Genomic DNA, 16,525 nt, shown 5'->3' with positions numbered 1-16,525 from the left:
GGTCCAAGCATGGGAGAGCTTGGGGGAAGGAAAATCCTCGGAGGGGACTGATCCAGGGTCCAATTTCTTTTCATTCCCCGGATCACGACGCAGCAGGGAAGAGAGGAGTCAAGGGTGTCTCATTCCCCGGTCTGTCCTCCCACCTGGCCCTGCAAACTCCCCTCTCCCACCTGACAACTCAGCCCTCCTTTCCTGACAGTTGTCCTTTGAAAGGACGGAAAGCGCACTTCAGATTGTTGTTGATTTTCCTTGTACTGAAATAAAGGCCCGAAGCTCAAAATAGAGGTGAGAATGGAGTCCTGCTTTTCCTGGTGCTGCGTGCCCCCATCTCACAAGACTGCCTGGATGCAAGAGGTGCCAAGGGCCTCTCTGCCAACTCCAACAGGCACTACTGTTTCCCTGGCTGCCAGCACCATCCTGGCTCCTTGTTTTTATACTCCTGGGGCGGGGGGGGGGGGGGGGGGTGCGGGGCAGGAGCAGGGAACCCGTCCCAAGAGATCCATCTTGCTCTTTCCCTGCCAACCCAGCCAGGCCCCAAATTGCCAGCCCTCATCCAAATGGTCTGGCAGCTGAAAGCCAGCTAGCCAAAGGCTGCTAGGCAAGGACACACCAGATCGGCAGTGAGCCACCCACGTAACAGAGAAGAAACCACCCTCGCCGGGCAGTGGACCCATTGGTGCCAACCTAGTCTTGTAACAAAACGGGGAAATCTAGCCCTCTTGCCCCAGGAGAGGTCTAAATACAGAAGGAGCCCTAGCTCGGGCTGAAAGGGAGAAACGACTCCGATCTCTCTGAAGCTTGAACGATAAGGCTTCTTTGCAATTTTCTTAGAGCTCTTTCATCCCTAATCGTCTCTTCCCACAGAAGAGGAGCAGATTCCTTTTCTGGTTTCTGAACGGATCCCAGGTGTCTCTGGTTCTACTTCTGCACCATCCCTTAGGCTCCTTCCCCAGGGTCACAGCAGGAGGCCCTAAGCTTACCCTCCCTCCCCACCTTGTTTTTGTGACACAGGAGTATCTCTTATTAGTCTCTCATTCTGGAAAGCTCACCTGCTCTTCTAAGTCTTTTTGGAGAGGCGTGGAGGATAGCATTATATGTTGCCACTTGATGCCATTAAGGCTCCCCGAGGCAAGAAGACACTTGGACTAGGTCAGAGCCAGCCAGCAAAGGGGAAGGGAGAGAAGGGACGGGGAGGCAGCCCCACGGCAGGAACAGTGAGACCCCCTGCCCAGACCTGAATCTTGTGGGAACACCCATCCTGGCTCAGAGCAGGAGAGGAAAAGGCACTGTGCTGACCGGCTGGGTCTTTCCCCAACCCCCAGGGAGAGTGGAGAACCTACTGATTCTCCCCCTGGGCTTCCCAAGGTGAGCCCGTTTCTAGGAAAAGGAGCGTAAGAGCTAGGAAAGGGAAAATACTGCTGCTGCTTTCCGAAGTTCAACTCAGATCCTAGAAGCCACGGCCAGGCTTTCCCAGGAGAGCGCAGAAGCAGGATGCGAAGGGCGAGAAATTCCTTAAAACAGAAGCTTCTCCAAAAAGAAAAGAAGTCACAACGCGATTCTAAAACTGGATTAAACAGTCCCCAGGCACAGAAAGGGGGCGGGTAAGGTAACTCAAACTTTACCCCATCTCTTCAAAGCCTAAGTGACTTCTAATATGATCCTCCAATTTTGGGCCAGTATCTCTTAGGCAAACGGTGGGAACGGGAAAACAAGATCACACTCTCCAAGCGACAGGTGGGCCCACAGGCCCTGTGGTCCTCCTGCGAGTCTAACACCACTGAAACAAAGAGGACCATCTTTCAAGTCGCCAAAACGCAAGGTAAACATTGAGCAGCTTCTTCTCGATCATACAGGTTTTTTTCTGTTTTGTTTTTTCCGCCCAGAACAACATATTTGGTTTAGGGTACCTGGGTCCCACAGATTGTTTCCTGGCATGATGTTCCCATCAGGGTTGAGTGAAGCCCCCTAAAAGTCTGATTGGAGGCCAGCTGGTCTCTGACCCCAATCAGGGCGACAATGCAGACTCAGCCCACCTCCCACGGACATTTGTGCCTGGTCCAACTGGAAACTGGACCTGAGCCACACTTCTGGCACCAGGAGTTTCATCTCAGTTAGCGTTTGCTCTTGGCTTTGGCCAGCTGGGCTGAGGAGGATCTCAGAAGCTCGGACAGAGTGTGGATCCCGTAGAGAAGAGTCGAGGTCTTTCCTTTCCCACCCCTAACAGGCCTGACTTCTCACCTCCCCAACCCCAGCCAGCAACTCCCCTACCGCGCAGACTCTCAGCCCTAGCACCAGCTCAAGACACAGACACAGGGACAAACAGTGCAAAGAGCAAAGGATAAACAACAGAGTAATTCTTGACACGCACAATACAAAAAATAAAAATAAACAGTACCCCGTTCCCACCCCTTTAACCTAAACTTCATGTACCTATAACATCTTGAAGGAGCAAAAAAAAAACAAACAAACCAAAAAGCTTTCAAGTTCAGCATCCCAAGCCAACCGTGACCAGCCCTGGGCGGCTTTGAGAGCTGGGTGGGCTTGGCTACAGGGTACTTGACCCCCGCCCCTGCCATACTTCTTCCTGTTTCCTCACTTCCCCTTTAGCTTTTATGAGCCACAGAAAGCTGTTCCTTCCTTTCAGACACGACCAAAAAGGAAAGCGCCCATCCCTGTCCCTGAGCTCAGGGAAAGGGTGGGCTGGGAAACAGAGGCAGAAGCGAGGCTGCTTGGCTTACAGTACCGTGAGGAAATGGCCCCAGGAGTCAGGGTTTCCTTCTGAGACTCTGAGTCACTGGAGGGAAGGGTTGAGGTGAGGAGGCGGGGAGCCCTCCTTCCTCAGAGAGACCCAGCAAACGAATGGACAAGGCAAGATGGCGGCCGCAAGCCCTCCCGCATCCTGTTTACCCCGTGGCGTGGGCAGTGGCCTCAGGAGAGCAGCGATGGGACGGGAATCCAAGCCACCGTCAGAAGCCTGAGTGACCGTCGGGACGCCCACTGCCCCAGGCAGGCGGTCCCCAGGACAGAGGCTTCAGGACGTCCCTGCGAAATGCAGGAGGCTTTGTGATGCACTCCAAGTGCGCCTCTAGTCATAGCTTCAGGCCGCAGCCACCCGGCAGCCTGACTCTTGCCCGAGGACGGACGTCTAAGTCACAACTGAAATGAAGGGCTTTGACTCTCTCGAAGGACTAAAAGGCGGACCTGGAGTAACTTCGGTCAGAACCCAAAACCCAGGATGGGAGCCCAGGGGCTACTTCCTTTGTCCCAAAACTACCAGTTCAAATATGCAGAGCTCTTGGAAACCAGAAACAAAAAAAACCCTCAAAATTCAACAGGTTCTAAAGATGGGCCTGGCCTGAGAGTCTGTGCTGTTCCAGCCCCAGCAGCGGCTCATCCTGTGGCTCTCCATCCACAAAACTCCTTGTAGCTTGCCTGGGTCCCAGCTCAGTGCTCCGCTAATGGGGAAAAGGCTGACTGGGATCAGAAAGGTGGGCAACAGGGGAGCCTCACTTCCCTCAGAAAATTTTCGCAGGGAATTCAAGACAGACATATCCGGGGCTGCCAGGCCTAGGGCTGCCTGTTAACCTTCCTGCCCCATCACACCAAGAACTTGGCAGTGACCTGGACAGGGGAAATGAAAGGTCATAAGGGCGCACTCTTAAGGTCAGTGAAAGGCGTCACTGGGCCAGATACAATTATTCTAGCTCCTTGGGGCAGCTCTAGCCTTAAGCCAAAACTGGCTGAACCATGACGTAGGACGAGGAGGGAATCAATGAACGTCCGATACTAGATACTCTCAACAGTGGTCAGTCACTTAGTAGGGCTCAGGTCTCTGAGGTTGCTCTTAAGTTATGTTAACGTAAGCCTTTTCCAATCCAAAGACCAGAAGAGACTTTTAAGGTCAAGTGTTCTGTGTCTGCAGGCTGGAAAGCCTCTGTGTCCCCTGGCAGCAAGCCCCTACAAAGGGGCCAGTAAAAGAGCTGCTCGGTCAGGTCCTCCTGGCTGCTGGCTCAGAGATCCAGGGAGGGAGGTACCAGTAAGGTGAGGTGGTGGAGGAGAAGACATTCAAGCAGAGGGAACTCCAGATCCCCAATGTCTCCTTCCCTTCTTGGCAATAACTTAGCAGGATGGTTGAGAGAGAGCGAGAAGAGATTTCCAAATGAGCCAGGTTCAGAAAAATAAGAGAGAGAGAGGAAATCAAATCCCCAACAGGCACTGAAATCAAAATGATCTGCTGTGGTAAGAAGTCATAGGCAACTCGAGGACCTGATAGAAACGAATCGCCTTGGATACCAGACAGTCCTCTAACTGGCGCGTGTCAAGGAGAAAAGCGATGACAAAGCTCAAACACTTAAGGTGGAACCGTCACTGGGCTAAAACCAGACAGGCTTCCATGTAAGGAAGTATTAACTTTTCCTCTTTTGAATCCCCCTTCCATTTTTGTCTTATCATACAAATTATACACCTTCACACACACACACAGACCACACACCCACTTGGAATCCCAGGACATCTGAAAACTTCTCTGGACGTCACTTCAGAACATACCCAACTCCCAGCGCTGGTCTTCTGGAGTAAGAAGATCGTATTTGCCTGCTGTTAATTTCTAACCTAAGAAAAGGAACCAGGTCAGCTCTGAGTTCAGAGTTCCTTCCACTGGACGAAGACCCTTGGCCAGGTGGGATCGAGTTTACCCTACGTACCCGAGAGAGGAAAGAGACAGCTGGGGGCTGCCCCAGGGAGAGGATGAGGACTAGAGCAGGTCTGGGACCAGGTGGTGGATGAGGGCTGCTCTCTAGTCACTCTGCCTCTTTTCATCTCCTTTAATTGTGTGTGTGTGTGTGTGTGTGTGTGTGTGTTTTCTCACGTTTTTGTTAATCACTATAAAAAATACAGAAACCCAAACCAACACGTTCGGTTTCTTTCCCACACCCCTCCACCTGTTCAGGATGGTGATCGGTTCTCACAACCGGCAGAGGCAGAAGAGGGTTGGAATGAAGACTCCGAAGGCCACCAGGATGGGAAACATGAGGCTGCTGTTGTCCGAGGCGTAGGGGTTGGGCGTGCGGGGGCCCGACTGCACTCGGTTCTTATTGGTCTGTCTCTTGAGATTAGACCCTTCATCGTATTCTTCTTCCTCCTCCTCTTCTTCTTTCTTTTCCAGTCCTGGATGAGGCTGCAGCTTTGGCACATCTGACACGAGAACAAGAACACCTTTTAAGTAAGACTCACGGCATTTAAATGAGGCCCTTAAGGGAAGTAAATGAGCCACAAGAGACCCTATGACCTAAAGCAGGATCCACAGGAAGGAGCAGCCACAGTTCCCAGCCTGGAGAACAGCAGATGGCTGCAAACATGGGTCTTCCTGAGATTTAACTAAAACGGAGTAGAAGTCTTGCACCCTGAGAGACTCCCTGTCTCCCTTCCCTGTCCTACTTCTTTAGAGCCTGGGGAGAACCAGACTGGATGAGGACAGTGACCCAATATCCCAAGCTTAACCTTTTCAAATCTCTCCTTCTCCCTCCTCCAACCCCACATTCCCTTCTGATGCACACAGCAACCGAGGAAAAGCTGATCCACGGAGCTCTGGGTTCTCCGCACACCCTCCCCCTCTGTTCACTGTCCCCTCCCAAGGGATTCTGTTTACCCATCAGTCTGGGAGTGAGACGTCCTCTGGGATGTGCCTCCAGATGAGGTGGGGAAAGGCATGGAGGTGGGATGGGGGAGCAAAGTCACTGAGGCAGATGCCTTCCCTGCAAAAACCGGCCTGGGGAAGCTGGCAGCCAGGACCTTCAACCCCAAGAAAGAGATGGACTTTTGGGCTGGATCCCAGAACAAGGAGACATTAAGTGAACTTCTGCTAAGTGCAGCCCAGCAACAGTGTGCTCTTAGAGCACACCACTCAGGGCCCTTCCTCTGCCTTTTTCCTCTTTCTATCTACCTGCCCCGCACCTCATTCACAGAAGTCGAAGAAACAGAGTAAGAGTAAGGTTTAGGCAATTCCAAATGACTACAAGGGTCAGGGCACACCCAGTCCTGATTTACAGAGCAGTTAAAAGGATTTTTGTCTAAAACCAACTCACTGATTAAATGGTGACAGGAAGATCTGAACACAGACCCTGCTGCAAAGCTTAGGGCTAGCACCGTGCTTGCTACACTTCAGCCTGGGCCACCTGACTCCGGGTTCCTCATATTAAGGCTTTAAGTGTTAGGGGTTTCAGAACAGTGATCAGCTAAATCACCCCTAGCGGTTCCCTCAATCATATCCTTCAGCTCACGTCAAAAAGCAGATCAGAGGAGCTGCCCAGGTGGCTCAGTGTAGAGAATCTACCTGCCGATGCAGGAGACATGGGTTTGATTCCTGATCCAGGAAGATCCCACGTGCTGGGGACAACTAAGCCCCTGAGCCACAGCTACTGAGCCTGCGCCCTAGAGCCCAGGAGCTACAGCTACTGAGCCTGCGCCCTAGAGCCCAGGAGCCACAGCTACTGAGCCTGCGCCCTAGAGCCCAGGAGCCACAGCTACTGAGCCTGCGCCCTAGAGCCCAGGAGCCACAGCTACTGAGTCCACCTGGGGAGCAACTGCTGAAGCCTGAGTACCTAAGACCGTGCTCCATAAAAGAGAAGCCACCACAATGAGGAGCCTGCATACCACAACTAGAGAGGAGCCTCCACTTGCCCCAACTAGAGAAAAGCCCTCACCGCAATGAAGAGCCGGCATAGCCAAAAATAAATAATTAAAAAAAAAAAAAAAGCAGACCAGAAACACAACTTACCATCCACTGTCCCAGCCATGATGTAGAGTGCACAGACTTTGGGGTTGTCATAGTATCCCTAAAATAAGGGAAACAGCGGTTACCGCCACACAGCAGCAAATAGCTCCCCGCTGCCCCTGGCACCCATCCTTTTGAGCTCGTCCTCGGCTGCAAGGGGGCAGAGGAGGAGCGTTACCTTGACAAATTCGATGTAGAGTTTGCCTGTGAAGGTGGACACCTCGCCCTGGACGCTCAGCTTCCCCTTCCGGATGCTCATCGGGATGATCTCATCATGGGCAGTACTGTGCCCTACACGATCAAAGATATCCAGGTCCTTCACCACCACGTGGCCGTTCAACCGCACGTCAAACACCTGCCAAGATGAGACAAGCAGACAGTGTCAAAACCACCTGCTTCAGACTTTAAGGCTCTGTGCTTCTAACGTACGGGTTGCAGGTTCGACCCCTGGTAGGGCACGTTCTCCATGCCACTCGACACAGCCAAAACAAACAAAAAACCATCTGCTTCACACTCCTTCAGCAGCTGGACATTAGGCACCTGCCTGGGCTTCAAGTTCAAAAGTAATTTAAGGAATGACAGGCAGGGCTAGATAGACTTCAGGGTGGCTAGAGACCTTTACCTGAGCCAAACCAAAGGCACATTCCTTCACTGTCAAGGTTGCTAACTGGGAACAAAGAGTGCAAACAAAAAACTCAAGGCAGAAAGAAGGAAAGTCAGAAGAAGGGACAGGAAAATATCACAGCGAAAAACAAGAAGGTGCAGACAACCAAGAAGGGAGAGGTTATAACCAGGAGGACCTTAAGAAGATTAGTTAATTGCTAAGATCTAGGATTCTGGCATTGCCTTCTGTCAGTTCAGTTCAGTCACTCACTCGTGTCTGACTCTTTGCAACCCCATGGACTGCAGCACGCCAGGCTTCCCTGTCTATCACCAACTCCCGGAGTTTGTTCAAATTCATGTCCATCGCATTGGTGATGCCATCCAACCATCTCATCCTCTGTCGTCCCCTTTTCCTCCCTCAATCTTTCCTAGCATCAGGTTCTTTCTGTCACAGGTACCTTCTGTCAACCACGAGGCAAATGCAGCCTCGTGGTTACGGGACACAGCTGGGCAAGAGGAATAATGCAGCTTTGGGAGTTCCCTGGTGGCCTAGTCGTTAGGATTCCGGGCTTTCACTGGGGTTCAGTCCTTGGTCAGGGAACTGAGATCCCACAAGCCACATGGCGTGACCTTAAAAAGAAAACCCAGCTTTTCCTCAAACGTCAATTATTCCTCTCTCCTAAGCACCTACATTCTCTGGGAGCTTTCTCCCAGAGTGGCGGGGTCCCACTGGTCAAGTGGGGGCCTGAGCCGCCTCACCTTCTGCTGGGACTGCGCGAAGTAGACCTCAGCGAACTTCAGCACCAGCACGTAGTCCCCCTCCTCCTTGATGGGCACTTCGTAGCCAAAGGTCTCCTCGTTGTACCGCTCTGTCTGATATAGGATCTGGTCCTCCGGGTTGGAACGCAGGATTGGTAGCTTCATGCCATAGTCAGAGGCTGGCGACAAAAGATACAAGAGAAACCACATCAGAGGCCAAACACAAAAGCAGACTGGAGACCCCAGAATGGCCAGGGGCGTTTCCCCGGGCAAAGCTAATAACCCTCCCCCATTGCACCTGGCTCCAAAGAGACCAGCCACAAAGGCAGGAGTCAGGGAGCTGTTACCAAGGAAGAGTAAAATGAAAGAAACCAACACAGAAATCACCCCAACAAGCTCCCATCACCCTCACAGCAAAACTTTCAAACATTCATGAAATTGACTTTTCCCCAGCCATATTCAGAGTGATGGGAATGGAACAAGTCTAACTCATTATTACAACAAAGCACTGCCCTACAGCTGTTGGGCTTCAGAGAAACCTCGTAAAAGCAGGAGGATGGCCAGGAACACTGCAAGATGATTAAGTTCAAAGAATTTTTTTTCCTCATTTGGAAGAGCTCAGTCTAAGTAAAAAAAAAAAACAGGATATCTGTTAGGAAAGTCATTCTTCATTGTCTTTACTGCAAATAAGAAACCAGCTTTCGTTGCTTTTTACAACGTTTTCATTCAAAAAGTTCCAGGGCTGGTCAAAAGCAACAAGGTCGTTAGAAAGAGGATGTGATGCTCTCTAATTTCCTCTGGGTCTAACACCTTACTTCCCACAGACTCACGAACTCAACCTCACCCGTGGTCTCAAACATGCCCCCAGACAAACTGAAAGAAGAAACAAGATTCCCGCTGTATCCCCAGGACATAACGTCGTCCTGGGCACGTTCATCAGCGCGCTCAGTGTGATCCACTGAACAAACAAATGGCAACAAAGGAGGTGCCCGCAGCGTAGTCAAGTCACATGCTCCTCTCCACAGGAGAGCCATCCTAGCAGGGAAGGAAAATGGTCCACGGTCCCGTTGCACCTCTGGCCTCAGATTCCCAGCTCCAGAAGGAGCCACCTTCCCCATTTGGGACAGATGAGGAATGTGTGCATGCGCGTGCTCAGTCATTCAGTCGTGTCTGACTCTTTGCAACCCCACGGACTCTAGCCCACCAGGCTCCTCTGTCCAGCTAACAATACTGGAGTGGGTTGCCATTTCCTCCTCCAGAGGATCTTCCCAACCCAGGGACTGAAACTGCTTCTCCACTGGTGGGCTGATTCTTTACCACTGAGCCACCTTTCCCATTTTAAACAGATGAGGAAGAAGGCAGAGTAAAAAGTTGTTTTTTGTGGGTGGGTATCAGAAGAGCCAAAATCCTCTACTGCCCTCAGCTATGACTCTGTGTATGTTTTTCTTTCTCCCACACAACAAACTAACCCGGGTCCTTCCTCAAATATGCTTCCACACTCAGGGCCAAGAGGTGAACACTATGCCTTCCAGAGCTCTATCCATCTACCTTCCAAACCACAGACTCGGCAGTGATTTTGGTACACGGGCCTAGTCTCTCCTCCACCTGGGAGGAGGAGTCTTGGAGCTAAGATGTCAAGACCACCTTCCAGTTTCACACGGTGGCTCTGAAGACATCTGGCACCTGGATCCCCAGGGTGATGTTTGAGAGCGGTCACTCTGGCAGCTTTATCTTCCGAGAATCCAAGAGACAGGATCTTTTATCTCCACAGGAGGTAAGAGAGTAACTAGAAGATCCAGTGGCTGAGGTCAAGCCTTCCAGAAAAATAAACAGAACTGTTAACAGTTCCTGTAAGTGAATAGCAGCCAGATCAGATGGACTGATGAGACAATGAACAGGAAACTCATTGCACTTTTGTCTCCAGACATTTTTTCTTCCTATTTCTCCTTGAAAAATCAAAGGGGCTGGGGTGCTGAGTAGCTCTACAAAGGATGTGCTGCCAACTGCCCCAGATACAACCCCCAGGCTCAGACCACAAACCTATAAAGATATAAAGATTGCCGATCCTCTTCCAAATGAGTTCTAAGAATCTCCCTCTTTCACAAAGACCGTGATCCTTACAAATTTGGAATGGTCACTCGATTTGCTTTTCGGAGACACAGAAAATGTTATGCATGTGTGGAGAATCTATTTTCCCCTCTTCTGGCATGGAAAAAGTGAGAAACTGACGGTAACATAATCTGTGGCAGTCTCAGTCTCACAGCTAAGAAAACTCAGCAAAAAACTACTCAACAACCTTGGAATTACCTTTAAAAGCTTTTCCAAGTGGCTTGCCCACGAAATTCCCCACATGCAAAGCTGAATTTGCCCAAGTCTCAAGAGAGACAATAGCAACTTCCCCTCCGAGCCTTTATGCCTTCATGGCTACCTCAACAGTGAAGTGAACACGGGGAACATACAATGGCAGCTGGAATTAGAATTTCGAGTTAGCCCGACAGAGGTCAGACGGTTAACCAAAGATGGAACGGGGCCAGAGGGTCCACACTCTGTCCACAGCTTCTTAGCTCTAGACAATAGAGTCACCAGGCTACTTGAAAAACTCAATCCAGGTTTGAGGGGAAGATGGGCCTGGATTTGAATCCTGGCTCTGCTACCTACTATGTGATGTAGAACATGTTGTTGTCTCTAGGCGTTTTTTCATCTGGAAAACAGGGTACCATCTACCTAAATTCTCTGCTAGTGAACTGCTCCTAGGAGGGCCTGCAAATGAAATTGGCCTCTTATGTAGCAGTATATTAAAGTGCTAGTCATTCAATCATGTCTGACTCTTTGTGACCCCAGACTGTAGCCCGCCAGGTTCCTCTGTCCATGGGATTCTCCAGGCAAGAATACTGGAGTGGGTTGCATTCCCTTCTCCAGGGATCGAACCCAAGTCTTTGCACTGCAGGCAGATTCTTAACCGTCTGAGCCACCAAGAAAGCAGTATAAGAAGAGAATTTTAAACAAATCCCTTGGCCTTAAGCAAATCAGAAGTACCAGTGTCTCTCTCACATTATCTTTCAAGCTCTTATTTCCCCAAAGCCAGATCCTTCCCCAGCCAAAAGGGAAGAGTCTTCTTTGTTGTTCTTTAATTGCTCAGTCCTGTCTGAATCTTTTGCAACCTCATGGACTGTAGCCCACTGGGTTCCTCTGTCCATGGAATTTCCCAGGCAAGAATACTGGAGTGGGTTGCCATTTCCTTCTCCAGGGGATCTTCCCGATCCAGTAATCAAACCTGCATCTCCTGCATTAACAGGCGGATTCCTTACCACTGCCACCAGGGAAGCCCCTGCAGGGTCTTCCTTAGGTCCTAGAGAATTAGTAATCTGATGGGCTCAGACCCCTGGCCAGCTTTTTCCCCTCCAGAGCCACATTCTGCTCCACTTGTAATTCCTTGTAAAAGATCTTCAAGCAAAGAAAAAGACAGACACTTAAACCTACTCTGGACAGAATTTTCAGACTCATGTCACTGATTCCTAAAGCATGACAAGTTTTATGAAGGAAAACAAGGTTCAGAGAGGGAACGCAAATTCATCAAAGCCATACAAATAACTAGCGGGCATCTTTCTATGAAGAAGAAATAGCTTTTTTCCTAAAACCGAGCCAATCTCTATGCCTTCAGGCCAAATAACCAAGTCTTTTCCATCAGAGTCCAGAAGAACCCACAGAGAGCAAGTTACGAAGAACCTGGGATGCAGAGCACGCCAGAATCCCACACAGAAAGCTTCTGAATCACTCTCCATAGTGGTACCTCTGTCTGCTGAAGCACACAGGTGAAAAAAGCCTTTCCCAGGCTGTCAGCATCTTCCATGAGCCCTAGCTATCCTCAAGGCAGAAATGAAATTCAATACACAATGTGAAGTGCCTTTGAAAGCAAAACCCACTAGGTGCCTTGGGCCACTCACAGTTTCCGAGAATGCCAAACTACAAAGACACTATAGACAGACAGCAAGTTCAAAAGCAGGCCAAACTCTTATCTGGATTAACTTGGCAACAAACATCTGAATTCATTAAACACAAAAATGGACTTTCCTTGGGTGCTGAAAACATCACGGGCGTATGGAAAATAAAGACGTTCAGCTCCAAAGGAAATTAGTGTAAATAGCAGCAGGGTTCGGGGGGTGGGGAGCAAGGGTCTCCAAATACTTGGCACACCCTTATCCAAACAGAAGGAGCAGCTGCACTTCCCTTCGTGGTACTGACTCCCCTGCACAGAAAGAATCTAAAGAGCTGCTTTCCGAGAGAGAAAGACTAATCACTTCTCAGCCCGACCTACAGCCAGCAAAATGCTGCTCTCAGGAGCCCTCCAAGTGCAACGTCGCAACTGGCTGGGTCAAGCTACATCAACCTAAAGGCTGACAACCAGCCTCCACCCTCATTCAACCCTTAACACTGCTGCAATTCATACCCAAGTGGACTACCAGTGTGGAGCAGGGAACCTCCATTTAGAGTGCCAGGGTTCCAGCCAGGATTCCAGAACAAGTGAGCTTTCGTAATATGGTAAGTTGCACAATTTTACCTGCTACAATAAATTCTTCCAAAGGCACTGCAACTATGATCCAGTAACCTAAGGACAGACAGCCTGACTGACTGCTGATCAGACTCAAAAAAAAAAAAAAAACCAAACCCACTGGTACCAGCAAATGAAAACCAGGATTTCTGAATAAGGGAAGTAAAGTAGCTGGGGACTAAACCTGTGTGCTCTCAGCTCCCTCCTCCCCACTAGGGACCAAAGAGAATAAGGTCACCTATGAAAAGCCTGGAATTTGTTAATTGAAAAGGAACCATCTGTACATGGCCTCACCACAGCTATCTCTAGAGGCGAAGTCCACAAACGGTCTCTAATTTCCTCAAGGGCTTCTTCCGCCCTGCCCACACCCATGAAGAAAGAGGAAGGGTCCAGGCTGAAGATAACAACCACCTCCTGCTATTAAGTCTGCCTTTGGCTGCTGTGATGGCTGCTGAAGACCAGGGCCCTGACTCAGCTGAACCCAGGCTACTGAGACCTACATGCCAGGGCTAAATAAATTCCAGAGCTAAACTGAAGACAAACGTGGAGCTTTGGAAAACTGCTCTGTGCCCCAACACCCCCACGTCTATGGAAGCAATAAACACCCCCCAATACAACAAATTCCAAGCAGGCCAGGGCAATTAATTTGGTTGAAAGAACCAAGTTAAACCTTTTAGGAAAAGCAAGAGCCAAATCTGGGCATCGTGGAAAAAAGAGTGAGAAAGTCTGTTTCCTACTTTTCTGGAGATGGCCTGTTGCCAAGCTGGCAGCCTCTGAACCCAGCCGACAGCATAAACCTCCTTCCAACACATGAAACGGGGAACTTCCTTCTTAAACCTGTTTTCCAATCCTAAGAACAGAAGAAACAAAGTCTAGATTTTCCCAAAGAGTGGTCTGCAGATGACCTACATCAGAAGCCCCAGGGGTGCAGAAACCTGGGTTTAATCTACAGGTCTAGAATTTGTATTTTTAACTAGCTCCCCCAGCAATTCTCACACTGAGAACTGTGCAGCTCTTGCAAAACTACTGTTGCTCAATCAGTTAAGCCAAAAGCAATTTTCCCATAACCTGGAATCACACCTCTCAGGACCACTGAGGGGTAGGCTCTCCGCACAGGCAGGCAGAATATTCAGACCTTACGCTGCTGACACACCACCAGCCCCGTGTGCAGTAGGGTTGGCGACATAACCACCCTCTGGGAAGGGCCTTAAAGCTTCTACTTTTAAGCACACATATGCCCCGCTCCAAAAGGGGGGGGGGGGGCGGGGGAGGAGGCTACCATCAAACTTTCCTGGCCCATCCTCTTCGAAGATTCCTTTCCATTCTGGCTAAGAATCAAGACCCGCTCCTGCAGAGAGGGTAAAGAGAGCGGCCGATTTCTGGGTCGGCAGAAATCTACCAGAAACTGACCACCAGGCTAGGAACAGCGAAAACCGAAAAACCCGTGAGGCCTAGAGGTGGCAATAGGCCGCCCCCGACTTTACTTTCCCAGCGCGGTTGGAGGTGAGGGGTTAAGAAAATACAAGATGCGAGGTCCAAATATAACTTCTCGCCAACTCTCTGCCTCGATGGCTCTTGGCTGCTTCGAGCCAGTGCCAGTCTCTAGGCTCTGATCGGGTCCCCGAGGAAACTGTAGAGAGAAACTTCGCTCCAGAGACGTGGCCCCGGGGTCGAGGAAGGGGTTCGGGGCCCGCAGCCCTCGGCGCGCTGCGCCCGGCACGGCAGGCCCGGGATCCCGCGGCTCGGCCGAGGGGCTCTCACCTCTGCCCACCCGGCCTTCCAAAGGGTCCTTGCGGAAGTGGATCCCGTGCACGTCCACATGCGCCTCCCCGCCCGCGTTGACGGCCCAAATCACGCTCTCGGGCAGCCCGGCCCCCGCCAAGCGGACCACGCCGAGAGCCGGCAGCAGCAGAAGCAGCAGTCGCAGGAGCGCCACGGCGGCTCCCTCAACCGCCCGAGCGCCTAGCATGGCGGCCTTCACAGCGGGGGCAGCCTCCGCCGAGTGTTGTCCTCAGCCGGCCGCCAGGCCGCCCCAGACTCAGAAAAACAGCGCCACGGGCCGCTGTGCCTCAGCCGCCGGGGACATGTCGCTCTCAGGCCTCCTTCTCAGCCACGGGTGCCGCCTCCCACCTTAGGAACAACCTACCCCACCGCCCAGCCCCCGGCCACGACCCCGTAACCAATCAGCTCCCGGCCCTCATTAATTACCCACCACCCCGCCGGGAGGCGCCCGCCCATTGGCTGCCAGGAGCAGGAGAGGGCGTGGCTACTCTCAGGCGTCGGCCCAACCATCAGGCATGAAAGGGAGCGCGCGCAGAGGCTGGGAGTTCGGTTGAAGCGGCGGTTCAATGCGGAAGTGGCGGGGTGCAGCGCCGAGGCGGCCCCGGAATCCCGTATCTGAATAGGAAAGGTGGCCTAGGGGGGAAGGTTTAGGATAGGGCGCACTGACACGTCGCCAGCACTTCCGGTGCTCCAGATTTTGGGGGCCGAATAGGCTCTCGAGGGGGGCGTTACCGACTTTCCCGATCCCCGCTTTCTTTCTCAGGGAGAGGCATGAACATAAGATCTAGTAGGAGAAGCAGTGATCACGCTTCCGACCTGATACCCAGCCTTTGTCCCCACGCCAGGCAGAGAACCCATCCTCCCCTAGAGAGGCCACATGAACAGGTTTTCAGGGCAAGGGTCCCACGAGGACAAGATCCCGCCCCCACCCCTTAGCGGGCTCTGGGCTGGTGGTAGCGTCCAGATGGCCGTCCAATCAGGAGGCTCCAACGCAGCGGAAACGCGTGGCCTGGCGGGGAGGGGCTCCAGGCTACCGTATCTCCATGGCGACAGCCTCAGGCTAGCCCCAGCTTGGAGGGGCGGGACTGGGGCTTCCCCGGCCCCGGCAGAAGGACTTGAGAGCGGTACCCAGTCTGGAGGTTCAGACTGTCCCACACAGAGGTGACGCTAGCTTCCTCCTTTTCTTTGGCAGTTCACACCACGCTCTCCTGCCTTGGCGATCCCTGCGCTGTGGTCGCTGCCCGAACTCCCACCTGTCAGAGAAACGGGCCCAGAGAGGGACCGAGCATTGCTCAAATGGTCAAACCACAAGTTCAGGGCGGAGCCAAGGCAAAACCTCCTTTATCCATTTGTTCCACAAATATTTATCGAGACCCTACTCCTAGGGTTGTCAGATTTAGGTAAAATACAGGAAGCACAGTTAAATTTGAATTTCAAATAAATGAACATACACTAAAAATAATTTATTGCTTGTCTAAAACTGAAATTTAACTGGGCTTTTTGGGTTTTTTTCTGACAATGCTGCCTACTACCTGCCAGGCAATGAGTTTTTGGCAGCAGTGAACAAAACTACACTCAGGATCTCACATGAGAATCACAGTCCTTACTCAATTATTTAGTTAGACCAGTGATGAGTACCCTAAAGGAACAAAGTGAGGTACCAAAGTGAAGTATAGTTGGGGAAATTTTTCTTTTTTGACCCGGCGGGTGGAATGCCTGCCGGGAAACACGGCAGGTTCTTAGTTCCCTGACCAGGGATGGAACCTGTGGCCCCTGCAATGGGAGAACAGAGTCTTAAACACTGGACTGCCAGAGAAGTGCTCGGTAGAAAATTTAAATTCACCTGAATTGCTTCCCCAGCCCCTAAGAGCAGATTCCCACAGAGATAATTTTTGAAGTATCCTCTTCTTAGTCCTATTTTTACCCCCTTCTTTTGCAAGAATATGAACTTGTTTCCTTCTGGGGACCTGTTTCACCTCCCAAGGCCTCTGGGGTCCTGCTCTGGAGCTTCTAATCCTCCTTTCCTCTGAAAACTGTCATCTTTGGAGGAACCTGACAAG

General features: G+C 51.2%; 1 protein-coding gene across 1 annotated transcript; it reads right to left on the bottom strand.

Moving 5' to 3' along the window:
• Positions 1-4,805: 4,805 nt before the first annotated feature.
• On the bottom strand, positions 4,806-14,801 carry MLEC (malectin). Its single transcript, NM_001098983.1, is given in 5 exon segments — positions 4,806-5,193; positions 6,776-6,833; positions 6,951-7,127; positions 8,135-8,313; positions 14,445-14,801. Coding segments are annotated over 5 exon segments (852 nt in total). The 5' UTR covers positions 14,653-14,801; the 3' UTR covers positions 4,806-4,963.
• Positions 14,802-16,525: the final 1,724 nt, after the last annotated feature.

The sequence above is a fragment of the Bos taurus genome, chromosome 17 (genome assembly GCF_002263795.3).
Source record: "Bos taurus isolate L1 Dominette 01449 registration number 42190680 breed Hereford chromosome 17, ARS-UCD2.0, whole genome shotgun sequence".
Lineage (NCBI taxonomy): Eukaryota > Metazoa > Chordata > Mammalia > Artiodactyla > Bovidae > Bos > Bos taurus.
This window is presented reverse-complemented; position numbering and strand designations above follow the sequence as displayed.